At 46.3% G+C, this 19990-nt stretch overlaps 1 protein-coding gene across 6 annotated transcripts; it reads right to left on the reverse strand.

The window, feature by feature from the left end:
- Nucleotides 1-381: 381 nt before the first annotated feature.
- Nucleotides 382-19629, reverse strand: GTPBP1 (GTP binding protein 1). Of its 6 annotated transcripts, none has more exons than XM_015628377.2 (13): nucleotides 19409-19628; nucleotides 14092-14203; nucleotides 11502-11682; nucleotides 10123-10471; nucleotides 9548-9671; nucleotides 7484-7598; nucleotides 6887-7031; nucleotides 6562-6744; nucleotides 5618-5753; nucleotides 4911-5089; nucleotides 4211-4408; nucleotides 3053-3094; nucleotides 382-2633 (listed from the first exon to the last, which is right to left on the reverse strand). In XM_015628377.2, exons 1-13 carry the CDS (start codon nucleotides 19601-19603, stop codon nucleotides 2541-2543), a joined length of 2052 nt encoding a protein of 683 aa, XP_015483863.1. In that variant the 5' UTR covers nucleotides 19604-19628; the 3' UTR covers nucleotides 382-2540. The 6 variants fall into 6 exon arrangements, with proteins under 6 accessions (XP_015483863.1, XP_018862247.1, XP_015483861.1 ...); XM_019006702.2 differs by lacking the exon at nucleotides 19409-19628 and adding exons at nucleotides 16322-17040; nucleotides 18005-19069 and having other exon boundaries at nucleotides 382-3094; XM_015628375.3 differs by having other exon boundaries at nucleotides 382-3094; nucleotides 19409-19629.
- Nucleotides 19630-19990: the final 361 nt, after the last annotated feature.

Genomic DNA, 19990 nt, shown 5'->3' on the forward strand with positions numbered 1-19990 from the left:
GAGCAGGCGAGGTACATACCTCAGGGAGCACAGTACAGAAGCACTGCAAGTGCTGTCATGGGGCTGGCCCCAAGTGATTTGCTAGAGCTGCTCTTCACACCCACTCACACACATCTCATGCAGCACAGCTCACACCACACGCACGCTCTCATTTTACCACTGTCCACCAAGGTGCACTTCATTTTGGCCAGAGTAAAAGCTGTCAGGACTGTGCAGAGGCTCAGCAGCAGCTCTCCTGTGCTGTGCCATGCCTTGCCCTGCCATCACTATGAGCACAGCCTCCTCTTGTAGCCAGCAAAGGAACTTGATGCCAGCCAAACCTGCTTCCTCCTCTGTATTTCAGCCTGGTTTTCCAGAGGGACAAAAATCAAGAAGACACCCTTTTACTTGGAACAAACTTTTTTAAAATTTATTTTATAGATCACACCAGCCTGAGTGATCTGTAAATGCTGGTCACAAAAGAGAGATCACACCACCTCCTTTGCACAAATTGAAGTGAACCTTCTTTCAGTCTTGGTAGTCTCCTTCATTTGGAGCACAAGGAATGGAGAAAGAGAAAACCGCCTGGAGCTCTCTGCTCCCCTCAGAAGCAGAGGGCAGTGAAATCAGATGCAGTTTGATGCTGCTACAGGGCCAGAAGACAAACAAGCCAGGCCCTCACGCCCTGCTTAGCCACACCTCACACCCCCTCACAATGCGGGTGCTATTAGTGTTGTAGCCGCCTATAGTTCCTCCCTCGCCAGGAGAGTGCTGGTATTTAGGCACATAGCTTGGAAAAGGACTGTCTGACCTCCCCCTTCCACCCACTGCAGTCTCTAAGGCAAAAGACCCTTGTCTCCAAAGCACGTTTCTCGCCTCTCCCGTGCCGCTTAATGCTCTTGGAGTGCTGGTGTTGGCAGCGGGAGATGCGCTCAGCCACTCAGCCAGCCTGGAAGCCTACCCCGAGTCACAAGGTGAGCTGGAATGAGCTCCACACAGGTGACACCGAGTGAGGAACAGGAACAACCCACTAAGGAGGGACAGAAACTTTGCAGTCTCTAATTAAAATAGAAGTCCTTCATTGGAGGAGGAAGCCCTCAGAGAAACTGAGCCTGACCGCGCCTGCTGGGGAGAGCCATGATTTGCTGAGGATGCCACCTCCTCCTCAAAATGCTACCACGCTCCCAGAGCTCACCACAAGCTGGTAGAGGATAATTCCTGTCCTCAACGGAGCCAAGCGAGGAGGCAGGGTTAGAAGAAAAGAAATCAAAATAAGCAGGGAAATCAATCTCTTGAAAAACTCAATAATGGTTAAAAAAACCATTCCAGCAGTAATTTGTAATCTGTCCTTGCAGGGCCTTCTTGGAGAAGCCAGAATTTCTCATTAAGAAAAATAAAATCTTAAAAAAACAATCAATGGAAGTCAGATAAATTACCATGTACTTCCAGCCTTCAAAGTACTTCTATAAATTTGGTACCAATTTGTCACACTGCCCTCTTTGGCCAAGAAGGGAGAAGACAAATCCTACCTCTGCCATGGTAAAGTTTGGCCTGTGATTTCCAAAAAGGTTTTGGAAATCTTGGAGTAAACAAAATCAAGGGGAGGTCATGGTAGCCTGGTGTCTCTGTTCCAAAGGTATCCTGCCACCTGTGACTTCTGTCCGTCGAGGTGAGAAGGCTTTCTCTGGCTCAAGGGACGGACTGAGTGTTCCTGCACTGTTCTTAATACTGTCAGTGGAGCTGCTGCAGCCTTAAGAGGCAGGTTAGATTTGCTCCAATGTGCACTGAACAAACACTAGGAAAAGCAGCACGATGGGAAGGGAAATGGGGTGGGTAAATGTCTGTCCATTTAACTCTTGCTAGTTAAAATTTTAAGTGCTATTATTTGAGGAGATTGAGCATAGGATCCCTGAACTTAACATCAACAACTGCTTTCTAATTTGTTCCCCTCTTAAGGGGAAACTTTCTCACCATCTCCTTCAAACTTCAGTCATTACAACATTAAATTAAATCCACTTAGAAATAGTTTAAGAGGGAGGGAATCTAAAACATTTGGCACAAGGCCACAGTGGTGATGAAATGATGCTCCATGGAGCCATCCTAAACAACCTCTTTTAACCTTTTCAAGTCTGAAATTTCAGGCATCTGATAACCCCTGGATCTGAGACAGCAAATAGGGGAAAGCAGCAAGTCCTGTGGATAGAAAGGGGTGAGGGAGGAGGGAGGCAACTAACTGGCTCTTTGCAGCTCTATCCAGACTCCCCTCTCATCTTCATGCACACAAAATATAATAAAAACTAATAAGAATAAAAACTAAGCCCATGATGTACAAAAATGTGTCGACACGGGGAGGAGGAAGGTGTCAGTTACTCAGTTCTCTGTCTTATCACCTTCATTAGCTTATAAATTATTCTCCTCGCCATCGCTTCCTGCAGGGAGGAGGGACGATTCTTCTGCAGCCAATCAGCTGGGATGGGTTTTGGTTTACGCTGCTCTGGATCTTTTGGATAAGAAATGAAGGGAAGGGGAGGAATTCCTCAGAGAGAGGAGGAATAAGAAATTCAGCAGCCACTGGCAGGAGTCACGCAGGCTCCCTGAGATTTCACTTTATGGCGCTGACCCCCACGTCGACGGCCTCCTCCTCCGACTTTTGACTGAAAAACAAGACCGACTTTAGTGCAAAGCAACCCCTCAGTTGAGATATCAACACAGCAGGAATTCAGATATATCACACATACATTCAGAGAGCAGCAGGGCAGTTGCGACTGATCAGCTTTCTACCACTGCAGGAAGGAAATAAGGCAGGAGGGAGACAGACGCATCATAAGGGAAGGAGGAGAGACAGATGCACCATGAAGTTATGCCCTTCAAGCTGGGAAGACTTTGATTTCCCAAGTTTCTCACTCCCATGAGAGCCAGCAGGTGCCATGGAGTTCAGCATACCGGAAATCAAAGCCTCAGGCTCCCTTGACATAGTGCAGAATTGAAGGAGAGCCCCCCACCCCCTAGCATGTCTCTCAGGCTCACCCGACCTCAGCAAAGCCACTGTTTCTCTTTGAGTGCAGCCAAATACCTTATTGCCCTCACGGATGTGGGGCTCTTCATCCAGTGCAGGCTGAGGGGACGCAGCAAGGAGAGAGAGGAAGACGTAAGCAAGAACAAAAGCAACTCAGAGTCTCAGGGGGAGGGATGAAACAAAGAGCAAGCTGGGACCATTATTTACAACCACAGTGACACTACAAAAAGACAAGGACAAGATGGAGGACTGGTGTGAAGCCCCAGGCATATGGAGAGGGAGGGAACCCCTGCCAGGGGGCTCCCTTTGATGAGCAGTCTGGCTCAAGAGGGTGAGATTTGACCATGGCAACTAATGTAGTTAGAATTAAGAAGGGGAACATCCTGTCACTTGACAGAATCGGTTCCTGAACCCTTCACTTCCTGAGGAAGTGCCCTCAAGAAGAAGACCTTTCTTCTATCAGTACTAAAGCTGACCACTAGGCTCCCAAAGCCTGCAGTGAGAATTGAGTTTCCATTCCTTTCAGGCCAGAAAGACTTAAGTAGCCTCCATGGACAAGCTGAACTGAGAAGTCCTAACCAACAAAACAACCTGGATAAATGTCTCTAAAGTGAAATGTAAAACCTTTCCTTCTTCTTGGACATCCCCATCCTTATTTTTCATCAGGGCAGACGACCTATGCCTAATACTTAGGTTGTGACTTCTCTAGTGTAGGGATATTCTAGCTCTCATTCAGACATCAAGGACTGGTTCTGTGACTGGTTAGATGTTTCACTAGTTCAGCTACTGGGTACATAGAGACACTTCTTCACTGTGCACATGGTCAAAGGAGTGGAAGAGGTTGCCAAGGGAAGTTGCGCAGTCTTCCTCCTTGGGGGGTTTTTAAGACATGACTGGATAAAACCCTGAGCAACCTGGTCTGACCTCACAGCTAATCCTATTTAAAGGAGGAGGACACTAGACACTTCCTGAGGCCCAACCTGAATTGTCTCAGTACCCTGAGCTGCTGTCTGCTGGAAGGTCAGCCATGGAGTCAACCAGTCATCAGAGAACTATGAATTCCTGCTGTGAGACTACTTATATTTCTATTTGATTCTGTGTCAAGGTGAGTTTGATGTATGAGGGGATAATTCTTGTGCTTTTGAGTGCCCTTCCTTCAACAGATGAAACCAGGACACAAACAACTACGGCAGACATGGTATTTTCTTCACTTACCAATGGTTGCAGGGCAGTAGGTGTCAGTGGTGCTGCAGCTGTTGAGGGGGCTTCATCCCCAGCTGCTGGGCCTCCAGCTGCTGTCCCAGTGGCGGGAACACCATCCTCTCGTTTCGTAACAGCTCCCTTCTTCGTTGACTGCATCTTGATCTGCTGTGGCTTGGAGTTCATTGGTGAGTTATTGGTGGTCTGGAGTAGCTGCAAATTGCAAAGGAAGAGGCCAAACTCAGCATTAAAATAGTCAGGCTGATCTGACGAGGTTCAGTGCTGCTTTTTAACAAAAAGCCTGAGGAGAATTTGTAAAAATAACCATAAGGAGAAGAATGCAGCAGCAGCTATTCAAAGAAACCTAGACCTCTGACCTTCCACCCTTGGAAAGGGCCACTTGGCTGAGGTAACACTATAAGCTCCACAACATGATTCAAACGGACCAGCTACAAGATGTCAGAAAGAGACTGAGCTCCAAGAACCAGCAGCATGAGGTTCAGCCCTTTCCTTTGCATTCCCTCATTCACACCAGCTGAAGACCCACCACATGACAAAGCACATTGGTCATCCTCAATCCACATCAGGGCTGCTGCTTGTGGTTGAAGCACAGCCTCTTCCCTCAGTTTTCCAGAGCTATGAGGATTCTCCCGCTGGCTTCTCAGTGTAAGAAGTAGCTAATGGGCAAAAGCAAGTGGGTCTCAGCAGCCTTTACCTTAGTGATGGTACCCACAGCTTTGGTGCGGCCCTCCCGGAAGACCAGCCGCTGGTCTATATGTAAGTATTCCGGGGTTTTGATGAAGCGGAAGTGCACCGTGGCTTTGTCCCCTGTCCGCAGGCAGTCCTTGTCCATGCTGAGAATCGTGGCCGTCTGACGGATGCTGCCACAATGCACTGTGAATGTAAAACACAAAGGCTTTCAGCAGCCAGGCCCATTAATGGAACGAGCTTCAGAGACATCCGAGGCACCTCCTCACCCTACCTCAGCAAAGACCATCAGGGTCATGCAGCTGCCTTTGTTCCATCCCCAAAAAGAACATGCACATAAGCTAGAACAGCTGCATTCAAATCGTGCCTGTCCTGAAGCACGACAGAATCCCACACACCAAGCAGCTGGGCTACAGGGCAGGACCCAAAATGAATCTTTCCATCAGCATTTGGAAGTGGAGAATCTTTCCACCATGGAGATATAGCACAGTCAGGCACTTGAGGGCACACATCTTCTTAGCTTATAGTCTCCTCCACTCTCCTCTGTAAGCTCCCTTCCCTCTCTTTCACAAAGCTGGGAAAGGTAAAACTAGGAACTATGGTATATATATATTCAGGTTGTCAGAGAAATCAGGAGCAAAATTACCTTAAGCTAGATCTGATACAAACTGCTACCAATGGGAAACAAAGACAAACCAACAATGACACATGTACCCATGGCCTGATATCGTGGGCTGATGGTGGTGGGGTGATGGAGCACCAGGATCTCTGCTTCAAACTCCCATGATGCTTGTGGATTCAGGCGGGGTGACACCATTACCATGCCTTTCCGGATGGAAGAACGCTTGATCTGAAAAGCAGAGGCACAAAAAACCTTAGCATGATTCTCCAGGGAAGAAATCTGCTGCTCCTGGCTGACTGCATCCAGCAGAATCCTAAGGGATTTCACAGATACTATCCCATGCCCAGCAAAAGGCAAAGTAAGAGCTGCATAGCTGTATGTTATGTATAAGGTATTATGTAAAGGTTGCAAAAATCAAATTCAGCTTAAGTTTGTAAGGAAGCTTTAAAGTAGTGAAAATGCTGGACACTTGACACATTTACCTCACTGATCCTTTAAAAGCAAAACATACATCCTGGTTGCCCATTATCCAACAAAATCCAAGAAAAACTCTCCAAAATCATGATGTCTGTTAATATAACATGATAAGCCTGAACACATGAAGTATGGTCTATCTTAAACTATATCCCCTTAAAATCACTGCAGCTTCGATAGAAACCTTTTGCAAGAGGAGTCATATCAAATGTTGCTGATTTTTAAATCCCAAACCATGCAGCTGGTCCTACAAGCAAAGAGGAGTAGTGTAAATACACTGTCCAGGCTACTAATGCAGCTCCAGCACAAAAGGAGAGTTTGCTTGCAATACCTCCACTTTATTAGATATCTCAAACATCATTATCTAGTGGCATTGCTATCCCCTGGCAGCTCCTAGGGGGAAAAAACAGGATGTGGAACCACAGAGATTCTATGGGATTCCATTCCACTGCAAAATGAGGCAGCTAATGTTTGTAGAAACAGCCTTACTGCAGCTGAACTCTGAGAACACTCAAAAATAAAGAGGGCAGTTCCTGTTCTGGGGGTCTAGAGATCATCTTACCTTCTTTAAAGCAAAGGAGGCAGTCTGGCCTCCCCGCACCTCCTTGACAGGCATCCTCTTGCGGTGGATGGACTTGACAGCAATAGGGAGGAAGTTGCCAAGGGGATCTGGCCCCAGCAGCAGGGTGTCATTTAGCTTGATTAGGCCTCTCAGTGTCGTCCCAGACACAACTGTTCCTACACCCTATGCCAAAAAAGAAAGAACAGTAATTGTGGTTACTCTAGGAGGCCAGCAGAAGAGCTCTAGAACTCTCCTCTCTAGAGAAGATACCTTCTTCAGCCTAAAGCAGGGAACAGAATATTCTTCCAAATACCAGGCCCCTTACCGGGACAGAGTAAGTATCGTCTATCTGGAATTCTGCTGGTTCTTCTTCCCTGTAACTGGTCCGTGGAGACAAGAGATTAAGAAACATCTTCAGCAAATCTAGATTCTCCCCAGTAACATTTGAAATCTGGAAAATTGGGCACATCCTGTAAAGGAAAATTGATGAAAATGGAGTTAGTTCACCTTCCTACCTGGCTTTCCACATGTAGGGAGATAATCCAAAATCTTGGGACTAATTCAATAAACAGTGCTAGGAAGGGAGAGCCTGGCAAGCAGTCAGATGCACAACACCCCCTGTTTGAAAACCTGCAACACTGCCTCTGCCTTCCAATGACATTTGAGAAAAGGTGTAAGGTTCTGAAGGAAGGGCAGCCGAATGCCCTGCCGTCTTCTGCAGACTGCCCAGAAGCAGCCGCTCACTTCTGCCTCAGAGGGGGGAACACAAGCAGGTCAACCTCAAAATCAACACACTTATGGAATCAACACACCACATGGCAGATGCATCCTTCACACATCTAGACAATGGGACTCTCTGAATCTCCTCACCCAGTCTTCACACAGGATTGAAAGAGAAATGGTTCTCCTCTACTCCCGTTACCTCTCTGAGCTGAAGTTGGAGGCTGTTACAATGACATCATCCTTGCTCTGAACCAGCACGGGAATCTTCCTGCACCCTGGGGACTTCAGCAGTCGCTGTAACAGCTTCAGGGTTTCTTAAAGGGTGAAATGAATATTGTTAGGGCAGCATCTCCTGTCTTTACAAACCACTTTTGTGGGGTCTCTCCCCGAAGGGAGACAGGTGCTCTGGCCACAGATATGACAGGAGAAGATGGCTAAAGGTGAGACTGAGTTTGCTGCAGCCCAGGTAGGACTTAGGAGCCATTCCATTTTCCATTTCATGCCAACTAGCCTGCTGCCAAGCGATGCCATACATGAACAGACAGACAAGTTTGCAATGCTGTGAAGTAGACATTTCATAGCTGTCTGTTAGTAGCTTTAAGCAGTTACAAGGTATTTCCTCTTTCTAGAAAGGATTTTTCATAATGAATTGACTGAAAATCAGGGCTCAGTGACAGAAATGTTTGAGAATATGAGAACTGGAAATCAATTTTGACCAAACAAACCTCAATACATTTTTCCCTGGCAGTTAACTTGCCATTGGAGGCTGGAGAAGCATGAAAGAGGTAAAGATTATCATCATAGACTAGGACACTGTGGGTGGACCATATTCAGAAATCAGTGTTTTGGGACAAATCTCACAGCTCCCAGTTTTCAGCTTTTGCCTCTTTTTAGTTTATTTTCTAAGCCTCATATCCAGCAGCCAGCAGGGACATTACCTTATGCACTAGCACCAGCCTCCTACAAAGTGCCTGACAATAAACAAAGAAAAAACAGAAAAGGGTACTAAGGGCTTAAAAGAGGAAATCATTTATGTTCTACAATTGTCATCCAATTAGATGTGTTTTTGTAAACAAATGATTGCCTATGGGAAAGTAATGTTTTGGATACAGAAACACAAATATCTAATCTGAAGAGCCATCTGGTCTTCACAGATATACTTGAGTCAAATCTTGAGTCTATTTACTTTAAACAGAAGCTACAGAAGTAGCTTCTCCCAAGAGCAGCTCTTTTCTTCTCATGCTGAGCCAAAGGTTCTCCTTCCTTCCCAGTTATTATCTTATGGACAGGCCTTACATTTAATTGCCAAATATCAGTATAGAGACAGACAGATTATCTTCTGATCACATGCATCTATTTGCCTGAAACATATTTAGGATTTTTATAATAATGAACTGAACTACAGACAGTGCCAGGAGCACTCACTTCCCTGATTCTTAGGACTAATTATCAAAAAAACCCAGCGCTCCAATTAACCACAGCATGTTTCTGAAGGTGTGAAAAATGCTTAAAGAGAATTTTAAAAGTGAGAATAGGTCACAGCCTGAAAACATGTCATGCATGGGTTAATGGGACACTGCTGGGGTTAGAGGTGGTGCTTTAACTCTGCTGAGAAAAAAATCACTAGCCCATGCTACTTATTGCTATCTCTGCTTGTGTCTAGTCCTGCCACCCATCCTGCTACCACAGCCTACATATGTAGCTGCTTTAAACCATGATTTATTTCGTGTTGGTTGGTTGTTCAGACAAGAGGAAGGAGCTGCTGTACTTATTCCAGCATACCTGAGAAGTGCCCAGGTGAGCAGCAGGTAACAAGCAGCTGCCCCTTCACTAATAGCAGCAGGAGATCAAGTCCAATCACAGCTTATGATCACAATCAAACTGAGGGCAGGGAGGAAAGCAGCTTTCAAGAGAACTTCCAGACTTTTCCTCCAGGTTTAAATACCCAGAGAGAAAGCAAAGCCCAGACTCCATTTGTATGTTGCTCCTCTTAGAGCTCAATTAAGTAAAACCTTGTAGCAAACACATTTGGGCTGCTCAACTGAGTTCCCAGCACATTACCCAGGGTAATTTTGACATGGTGAATATAAGTAAACCACCTGCAAATGAGCAAGGGAAAAGGACACATTTCTGAAAGGTGTTTAGGATGCAGACAGAACCAGATTAAGCAGCTTTCTTCCAGCAGGAATTCCTGAACCCGAGCAGAGGACAGCAACACATACAGAGGTAAGAAACAGCCTGGGAGTGAGCCTGTAAGACTCACCTTGCAGGATGTTGGCAGGGCACATGTCAATCTTGGTCACCACAACAAAGACAGGAACGTTAAGTGCAAGCGCCAGGCCTAAGTGCTCCTTGGTCATTCCAACAATCCCAGCATTACTCCCAACCTACACCAGGGATATAAAACACAGGGATGTCAATGTTCCTTCTTCAGTAAGCTGGATTACAGAGAAGGCCTTGTGTCAGACATGCAGTAGTGATTAGGTAGCAGACGTGCCACTGGGGCTGTATGACCAGACCCAGCTCATCTCAGATGTTGCTGGACACTGGCAGAGTACTGACTCATTTCTCCCCAGTTTTAAAAAGGTTTTCTAAAATTCATAAATCTTTCCATTTTCAAGAATCACAAACCTTGGGCTTGTCTGGGACTGACAGTCCTGGGACACCTGCCCGACAGTACAGGACAGATGTCCACAGAGGCTTCTGCTCTCCTGCACTCTGAGACACTGCCTTGCTCCAACACCCTACAGGCACTTTGCAACAATAAAGAAGTTGAAGCTGTTAAAGCTGTGAACAGCCCCACTCCAGCTGGTATGGTCCATTTTTCTTGCTACCTACCATAAGCATGCAGAAGTCAGGCAAGTGGCCGGTCATGCCAAAGACGGTGGTTTTCAGGTATTTTTCATGACCAGCCAGGTCAATGAAAGTAATGACCTTGGTGGATTTCTCACAGATCTTTGTCCATTCCAAGCTGCCACCGTGGCTGTCAGGTTTGTTCACCACGTTGCCCTCGCTATCGAAACCCAGAATGTCATTGCCCACACTGCTGGTGCGGCCTGACTCAATCTCGTGCTTGTGGCGGAAGAGCTTTTGCCGAGCAAAGCCCCGGCCATTGTCTAACTCGCCGTGAGTCAAGACACCCAGCAAGGTGCTCTTCCCTGCGTCCACATTGCCAACCACTGCTACCCTGCAGGGGAAAGGAGAAAGGAGCATGGTAAAATATGGTACCTGAAGAAATCAACAAGTGATCAAAAAGACCCGAACATCACTGCTCCTGCAAATAACTGGCTTTTGCTCCCTATCCTTCAAACAGAGATTTAAAAATGTTAAAGCTCCACAAGTAGAGCAGAGATTCTTCTACAGTTACTTTTATTAACCAACAGTGGAGATCCCAGACTCTGGGGACTGGGATGTGGAAACATGCCACTGGTGTCCAGAACATAGTCAAACGAATGTGACATTGCTTGATGCCACAGAGAGTGTCTCTATTCCAACTCCTTGTCTCTGCAATCCAACATAAACACTGTGGCAATTCAAAAGGAAGACTAAATCCCAACTTGGTCTAGAACACCTCTCACATTTCTCATGTTGCAACAGGACCAAGCGCTAAGTAGAGCACAAAAATTAAAATCATTGTTCTCAGAAAAGGATGAGCTGAAAAAAAAGTGAAATATTTTAGGAGAAAGCCATATCCTCCACTAAGCTCCTTCTTTGACTCTGATCAATGTGGCTATTATGGCTGTTGGCAAATGTTAGAAATCCTCTCCATCCATGCCTGGGCAGACTCTCAAGTTATGTTATATAAGCTAGCATATGTCCATTAAAAGGTGACTTGGATCATCACAGTCTTGGAACAGAACTGGATCCTTTGTCAAAAGTAGTGTATTCTAGCAGTGTGCATATATACATGTGCACACGGGACTCCCCTCTGGCAACCCAGCATATGAAAGATGCTCCCAGCTGTGAGGCTGTCACCCAGAGAGCAACAGCCCTCTGCTAAACACAGGCAAATTTCCACCAACAGTTTGCTCACAGAAGAGACAGCAACAACAAAAAGGCAATTTCATCAGCAAGGAGTGGTCAAGCTCGACACCCTTTGTTGGGTAGCTCCAACACCCAGACTCGAAGCGGCGTTGCTGGCTCAGCACCACGCACTGCTCACAAGGCAAAAATGCAGCTGAGCTGCTGACTAAGCCTGTCTCCACCCGGCTCCTCACCTGACCTCCAGGAAGTCGTTGTCACCCACACGTTTCCGAACGAGGTAGTCGCGCACCTTGCCCCCGGCCTCCTGGTGCTCCCTCAGGAGGATCACGTCTGCCTCAATCTGCTCTGCCATGCTCTTCAACGTGGCATAGGACGCCTCCATGTCTGCCTCGCTCAGCCCGTACTCAGTCCCATCTGGGGTGGTGTTGAGGAGACAAAGGGCAGTCAGTGAGCACCACCTTGCAACAGGCAGCAGCAATGTCATCCTGCCTGGGACCCTCATACCCATCGGGATTTATATGTGAGCTGGAGATGCCAGCCACGTACACAGAATAAACACCCTTGGCACAAAATAAAAAGGGATGGTCTTCACTTTAACTCTTTAAAGACACTAGAAAAGCACCAGCTTTCAACTAGAGGAGTTTTCTTCATGATTTTTACAAGCAAGTATGTAGGGATTGGCAAGAAAGACACATTTCTAATTCCCTTACTTCACATGCTGAAGGTACTTTGTGTCCTTCAGTCAGATAAAGTATCTCGTCTCACATTGGAAGAAAAGGTAAAAGCATTAACAAAAGGAAAGCATGAGTGAAGCATCACCACAATTAGCCAGTAAATGTGGGACCACTGTAAACAATCAGCTTATTTTATAAAACCACATCCCAAAGAAACATTTTCTGCAAGTCTGACCTGCACAGCAATTTCTTTAGACCCCATGTCCTCCAGTTAAAACAATGTTTTTGGCATGTTTCACTGCCTTCATCTTAGCACTTGAAAGAAATACTGACAGCACACAAGACCAGAAAAAAGCAAGGAGGCACTGCTTCCTCTGAGCAGCTAGCCCAAGTGAAAAAGCTGATGGTCAGAGCATGCCAGTGGCAATTATCTAGATAAGGTCAAGGCCACCACTGTGTTTTTCCCAATCCAGGTGCTGTGAAGATGCATAGATTTGACCCCAGAATCTCCCCTCTGGGTAAAAAATTCCCACAAATCAACAAACAAAGGTGGAGAGCCACATTGCACCCAGATGACCAAAGTTATTGCTGTGTGTACATGTTCATATACATGGCTGACTCATTGGCTGGTAAGCAGGAACTGCAGTTTGCATGAACTTATCAGCATTTTAATTACTGCCCAGCTCTAAAACTAGCAGAGTTACTGGGCGATCTCCAGCCTTGCTCATAAGCTGGCTGAGACTGAGGAAAACCAAAACGAGCCTTGGATAATAGGAGGGGAAAAAGAAGTAGGGGACAGGAGAGGGCAAGACCCAAGGGAGAAAGGGAAAGGTCACTACTGGTGAATTAATAATCTTCCTGTGGCAGTCTTCAATTGCTTCTCAGTCAGCTGAGTTGGGTATCTGGGATGGTCAAAATCAGAGATGCTGAAAGGGAATGAGAAGGAGCGACAGTGGCAGGGATACCAAGATCCTTTCTCTGTTGAAAATATCCCCATCTTCCTTGACTATACTGCAACCCAAAATGAAGTCAGAAGTTTAACCTCATATTTTAAGAAACAAATGCCTACTTCTAAGTAAATCATTGCGACAACCACCACTTAACACTCTCACAAGGTATCCTAGAAGAGAAAGCAGGTACTAGCCTGACTAGCTAGATCTCCACTGCAGATGTGCTTATCCCAAACACCAAGGGAAGAGCGTAATCCCTGTGATATTGGCTGCAGGAACACTGGCCATCTAATTCTGACTTCTCTTCTATGTTGGCTGCTTCACAAAACTTCAAGAAAACCCAAGAAGCACACAGTTCTGAGGTTACACAGCTCCCTCCCTCCATTATTTCAGCCAACCCTGGCAGGGTTTCATATTCTTCCTCAAACACAGCAAATGTCTGATCATGACAACTTTATATTCAGTAGATATCTGGTACACTTGAAACATGCTTTTTGCCTTATGATAAACATTGACAACTATTTCATATTCAGAAATTTCAATTCCAAAGCAAGGGCATGCTCAGTATTATTTCACCAGCATCAGATGCAAATACTCAAATTGTCAAAAAGAACAAAAATGTAATCCATGCTAACTGCTAAAATCTGCAAAGGCAAATGAATGCAGTCACACACAAGATAACCTGACAATAAAGGTCTCATGCTGAGCAAAGGAAAACCTTTCCCGTCATAGCAGACACATACTAACAAAAAAAGTCAGCAGCATATATTTTGGCTATATGAAGTATCTATAACACATTCTTGTGGGGTAAAAATATGTCATTTCCAATGGAACAGTGAAAAAAACTCAGACAGAACAAAACCTTCACCGACATTAAGGACATCTATACTAAAGCTGTTACTATAATTTTAAATTCTTTGTTTTTTCATGGTGTGCTCAGACAAGATATGCCTTATTTCCAAACAAGAACTTGCATGATTTTATAAAAAAAAAATACATTTAGCTCCACTACATGAGACAGTTGTTGGCAGGAATAAGATAAAAGAATCTGCCCCACATATTCTGCTATATTTTATGGACATTTTCAAGTTATTATGAAAAGTAAGTATTACCTTCAGCAGCAGCCTAGTTAGATGAACCAGGTTTTTCTTACAATTTTAATAATTTTTTTGTTGTTTTGCTGGGGAAGCTATACTCACCTGATCCTTGTCCAATGACATAGATGGTCTCCCCACATCCCTCATCAATCCTTTCTGACATCTGTTGGAGCAAACTGTCATATTGCTCTGAAGTTGGACTCACCATCACCAGCTGGAAAAAAAGATTGAATATCCATTTGCAGATGTCAGGCAAACAATTTCAAAACCAGCTTCAGTTACAAGCACAATCAATCTGTGTGCTTTATTGAAAGAGAAGGACTCTATTTCCAGGACCGCTTTGTGGTGGTTTTGTTTTGTTTTTTAAACCAGTTTTGCTGACAGCTATTTCCTTGTGACACCGCACAAGGTTGTTTGTCTGAGCTCAGAGTTCATTTATGCAGGAAAATACACTTCAAAGCAAGTAAGAACACCAAGCATCTCATTTTGATGTAACCCATGTTTAAAAGCCACATTTAAGTGAACACTCCAGTATGTTTTCATTCAAGGAAAACAGAAAGGGGAGCAGATATTTTCTCCACAAAAATTTCTTAGCTGGGTACTCCACAGTCTCTGCTGCAGAGTGTTGCTGCTCCCCTAAAACATGACTGCACAGCCAGAGAAAGCCAACCAGACCTCACTGCAGAGAACACCTGGGCACCAAAATCCAGAGCATCTCCTAAGGCCTTCCCATATTTGATGCTCCCTTCTGTTTTCTGAGGGGACAGAAGGAAAGGAGAGAATATGAATAAGCATTATTTCCAAATTTTAGGTACTTCACACTACAGTGCTGAGGGGCAGACATGCAAAGCAATTTGTATGAGCACATCTGGAGGTCTCAGCAGTGAAGAGCTGCAGTTTTGTAGGCCAGCAGCTGTGCTACCAACAAACTTTGACTGCAGCTATTGCAATCAAACTTCCTTTGCCCTTCCCTGCAGGAACATCATGAGAAGAAAAAATAAAATAGAAACAAAGCAAAAAATGAGGGTAAGAGAGTGATTCAGGAATGATTTTTGCTAGACCGGTATAGCAGCGTTTCTAGCAGAAACCTGCACTGAACACACAGTACAGCTGAGGACACTTGCAGAGCAGCCACAATGGTGGCATGGCAGTGACAGACCAAGGAGACATCCATCAGTCACTCCACCTGCTCTCTGGCTGCCTCCATGGTTACAAATCTGTTGGTGGATGACCATCCCACTACAGTAGCCTCATAGCTGCAGCTATTGAGATACACATTTCTGTGAAAAAGGCACTTTCAGTAACAGTTATTAAAGGCTGACACCCACCAGGAGCCCTATGGGAAGGCACACCCATGCTAACACTCAGTAACATCCACAGCTGTCCCTGCATACACATCCCAAAATCACATCCAGAAAGAACCATTTCACTATGCACTGAGACTGAAAGCTATGCTAAATTAGATGTTTGCCTAAAACATATGGTTTTGCTCAGTTGATGATAACATCCTGAAGTCTGCCCAACATTCTCTAACACGGCCCAACTTGCTTAGCACAGTGAACACAATGTATTTTCTAGGAGAAATTACCTTTACCACTACTATTACTACCTCTATTACACACTTGATGAAGGCCTTTTTTGGAAATCCAGAATGTAAAGGAACCCAACCCCCCACAAATAACATTTAAGCAGCTTTCAAAACCATAGTGATGTATACTGGGACACTGAAGCACAGACAGCAGGGGCTGGTTAGAAGGTTTAAGGCTGCCAAAGCAACTTTTTCCACAGATGTTAAGGGTCCCAGAGAGCAGGGATGAGTCTGCAAGGGCCAGACAGCTACAAGAGATACAATCACCTTCACGTGCCCCTTTTGGACACATGCCCTACCTAAGCCTTTCAACTACTTGGCATGGTCTGCAAAGAGACCCAAAGCACTCTTCTCTTCAAGGTCACAGTCTTTCTATTTCATGCTATAAAAGAATGACTTTTGCTCTTATTAGTTTTGCTTTCAGTTCTGTTTTCCTTTCAGTTTCATTTTCTTCTTGAGGGAAACCACTGGATGTAAATGCATTCAGAGCAAAATCAGCAACTGTTGAGAGGCTCACTCCAAGCAGGAATGGAAGGCTGTGTTTTGATGTGTAGGGCTCATTTTGCAAGTACTTTCAGGAATTCCTGGATGCACAGAAGACAAGCTCACTCTTTAGGCCAGTGCACCAGCACAAGCCAGACACTGAGAAAGATCTATTAAACAGGCTGTAACACACACAAAGATCAATAAAATAGCAGAAAGATCAATAAAATAGCAGGAGCCACCAGCGCTGGGCATACTAACTTCAGTTTCTTCAAGCCTCATCACCAGCTTTGTTTTTCTGAGTCCAAGTGCTTCAGCAGTGTGAGCAGGTGGGGTGTTGGAACAACTACCAAGGCACTCAGCAGCTCATTGTACCCTTTCCTCAGGTTGCCAGGCAGGAGGGCTGGCACTCAAACAGCACAGGCTCACTCACATCAGCTCACAACACTATTCTCCCACACTGCTGCTTTCACTGCCATGCAAAAGTGCTCCTGAAGGGTGTTCCTGTGGCAGACTGCTTCCAAAGTTTACTCCAGGGCTGATGAAGCTTACAGCTCATACGACATAGCAGGACATCAAGAGAAGTATGTGCAGATAAAATAGCAGCTTTCATGGATCACGCCTTCCAACGCCACTCAGCGTTTCTGACAACTCTTTCTGCAGTCGCAGCCCCAGACAGTTGTGCAGTTTCCTTGGTCATTACAAGACTTGATGTGCTGTTTTAAAGATCTCTTTAGCTTCCTGGATGGAGAGAGCCTGTTCTCTGCCATCTCCTTGGTCAATGAAAAGCCCTCCATGGGCTCCTCTGTTGTTTTTTTTTGCTTTTCACCTCTGAGCAACCGCTCCATGCCTGCACTATGAATGTTTGCTTTTCAGAGGTTTTCACAAAGTCAAAGGCTGTTCACTTTTGTTCTTTCCACTTTGTTGGGCACTGAGCAGTTATCAGTAGGAGCCATGCGGGTCTAGCAACCTCAGGTTTCCTATAGGGCAAAAAAGTAACAACCTGTTATTGTTTTATTCTTAAGACAGCAGAAAGAAACATCTCACAAGTCCAAAATGCCACCTCTCAAGTCCCTTCCCAGTCTCTGGGGAGAGGTGGCTTTGCCTGCCTCCACGAGGCAGACAAACTATAAGGGGTAAACCAAATACTGTGTGGTACACAGTGCTGCTGTTTATTGGAAAACCAGAGCCTGACATTTTGCATGGCTGGAAAGCCACCATCAGCCATCAAGAAGCTGGGGGAAAAGTACCTTGTGTAATGTCATATTTTGTTTTCTATGCCCTGTAGACATACATTGTTCAGGTGCAATTATGTTCTGTTGTCAATGTAGATCTAATATTTTAAGTATCAGTTTCACTAATAGCTTTGTGTGCTATGGTTTTTGACCTGAAAGTTGATTACTGCTACAGTGTGCTGGCATTGAAGGGAAAACAAACACCCATTAAGATCAACATGATAATGAATTTGTGCTGATGAACAGAACTGTTTCCCTGACCAGCTGACAAGGTGCACTTGCTAACAGAATCCCAAGGTGTTTCTCCCTAAATAAGTTCACCTTATGCACAGCGAAAGGACTGGGAGGAAAGTATTAACACAGCCAGGGGGAAGGTCAGAAGGACCAGGATAGAACTAGCAACTATCAAACAAACTGATTATAATGAGAGTCCCCATTTTAAGTAGGGATTGGAGTGGAACAATTCAACTGAGAGGACAGAAAAGATGGGGGAGGGGGGTCACAGAGGCACAGGTTAGCTATTGCATTCTCACCATATGGGATTGCTGTTTTGAGCACACAGTGGGATCTTAACTTTGAAAGATGGAGCAGAGCTCACAATTTTAGCTCTTATCCAAGATGGGGATGAATGAAAAGTCCAGGGAAAAGACAGCAGGTGCACAATGCTCTATGAAAATGTAAATTGTAATAAAGGTGAAAAATTGCTTACCTACCACCTCCACAGCACCCACAGATTTCTAGGAATGGAAGACAGACTGACACAACAAATGTGAGTCTGTGAGAGAAAAGCACTCTTCTCTCTTTGCTGGAGTTTTGGTCAGGTTCCTGGCTGTCAAGAATCAGTGATGCAGTCTTTGGCATCTTCCATGGCCCTCTTCCACAGCAGTCACATCCAAGACAAAGCATAGATCAATATTGGCATCCTGTATAAAAATCTTGTCCAGCTCATTAAGGCACAATCAATAGATACTTGATTTCCATTCTTTACTATCTTACAAAACATCTTCATAGCATTTCCTTTAATACAGTACCACATTGTAAAATATCTGTTAACAAAAAAAAAAGTTTCCATATCCACAGAGAATTCCTCTTCCCTTTTCCCTGTGCATAGAGGGCAAGAAAGTCCAGGACTCTGGCACAACTTAAGTTGGAAGCATGAAGAGAAGGGATGACAGAAGGTGTAGGAGTAAACACCAGCTATGCTGACTTCTGGATCACATAATTACAAGTGAAGCAAATTAAGTTTTCAGGAGACTTTAGAGCAGGAGATAGCACCACAGTACACCAAACCCGTGGCAGCAAAAGGCATGCAGTTAAAAGATCAACCAATTAGGGAAAAAAATAAAAGACAGTGACAGAAGGCAGTTAATGTAGTCTGTGGCAGGCTCTGGCACACACATATTACTACAATGTACCTTCCTACAAGATAGAAATGAGAACTGGTTCTGACAGAAACAAGACCACCACGCAGTTTTGTCACTAGGATCCTAGAAAGGAGCTGCACAAGCTGAACAAGCCCTTTCTGCGTTGACTTAACCCTGTTTGCAAGAGCAAGGCACCCTTGTCACTGGGCTCCTGTGCTCAAAAGTTACAAGCTCCGACCTCCTTTTAAGATTGTGGAGAAAGTCCCAGGAACTAGTACAACTGGCAGCAGAGATAACTACAAGACCCAGCGCGGAGGGCGAACGTCAGCGGGACGTTGCAGCAGCTGACAGCTCCAAACCCTGCGCTTCCTGAGGATGCTACACCGGCTGCGGGCTGCCATTCCCCCCGGGCAGCCGAGGCGGGGGAGGCGCAGGGCGGAGCACCTGCCAGCCACCCTCCTGTCCCGGCCGGGGTACGGGACAACTTTACTGCGCCTCTCCCGGCCGCCTCCACACGGCACCGCTGGCTCTGCCGCCCGCCCAGGTGATGCTGGGGCCGGGGGAGCGCTCAGGGGAGCCTCCCGCCCCGGCGGAGACAGGCGGGCCCCAGCCTCTCGCTCTCCTGAGGTGCGGGGAGCGGTCAGGTTCGGGGGGCAGCCCCCGCGCACGGCCGACCGGCAGGGACGAGAGCAGCGGGGGCCCGGCGGGGTGATGGCGCTCGCCGCCGCCCGCCCCCCCGCCGGGCCTACCTTACTGGTGAGGTCGATCTCGGGCTCGCCGTTGAGCGCCTCGCCGTCCTCACCGTCGAAGGCTGCGCGGAGGGGACAGGCAGCCGCCGCCACGCGAGGCCGTCCGCCCGGGGAGCCGGGCTCCGGGGCGAACATACAGGCCGGCACCGGGGACCCCCCAGGAACCGGGGATCTGCTCCGCTCCGCCGCCGCCATCTTCCCTTCCCTGCCCGGCTCTCCGCCCCGGCACCGCCCCCAGGCCCGCCAAGGCGGCGCCCGCCAATCAGTGACGGCGCAGCGGCTAAATTTGCATGTTGTCATGGGAACAGCGGGTGGAGTCGTGGTTATTCATGAGGAGAGGCCACGCCCCCCCGAAGCGCGCGAAGCCAATGGGAGAAGCACTGCCAGCTCGGCTTGTTTTCTACACATACACACACAACAGAGCCCGCTCGACGTGTCCGGGGCCGGCTGACCAATAGAAGAGCTGAGCTTCGTGACAAACAACCTTGACAGCCAATCGAATAAGGGATCTCAAAGGCCTGGGTGGGACTAAGTGCTGCAACAGAGACCGCCCTGGTGGGGTGGGTATTCTCTCGGGCTAGC

Source organism: Parus major, chromosome 1A, assembly GCF_001522545.3.
Source record: "Parus major isolate Abel chromosome 1A, Parus_major1.1, whole genome shotgun sequence".
In the NCBI taxonomy this organism is placed as follows: Eukaryota; Metazoa; Chordata; class Aves; order Passeriformes; family Paridae; genus Parus; species Parus major.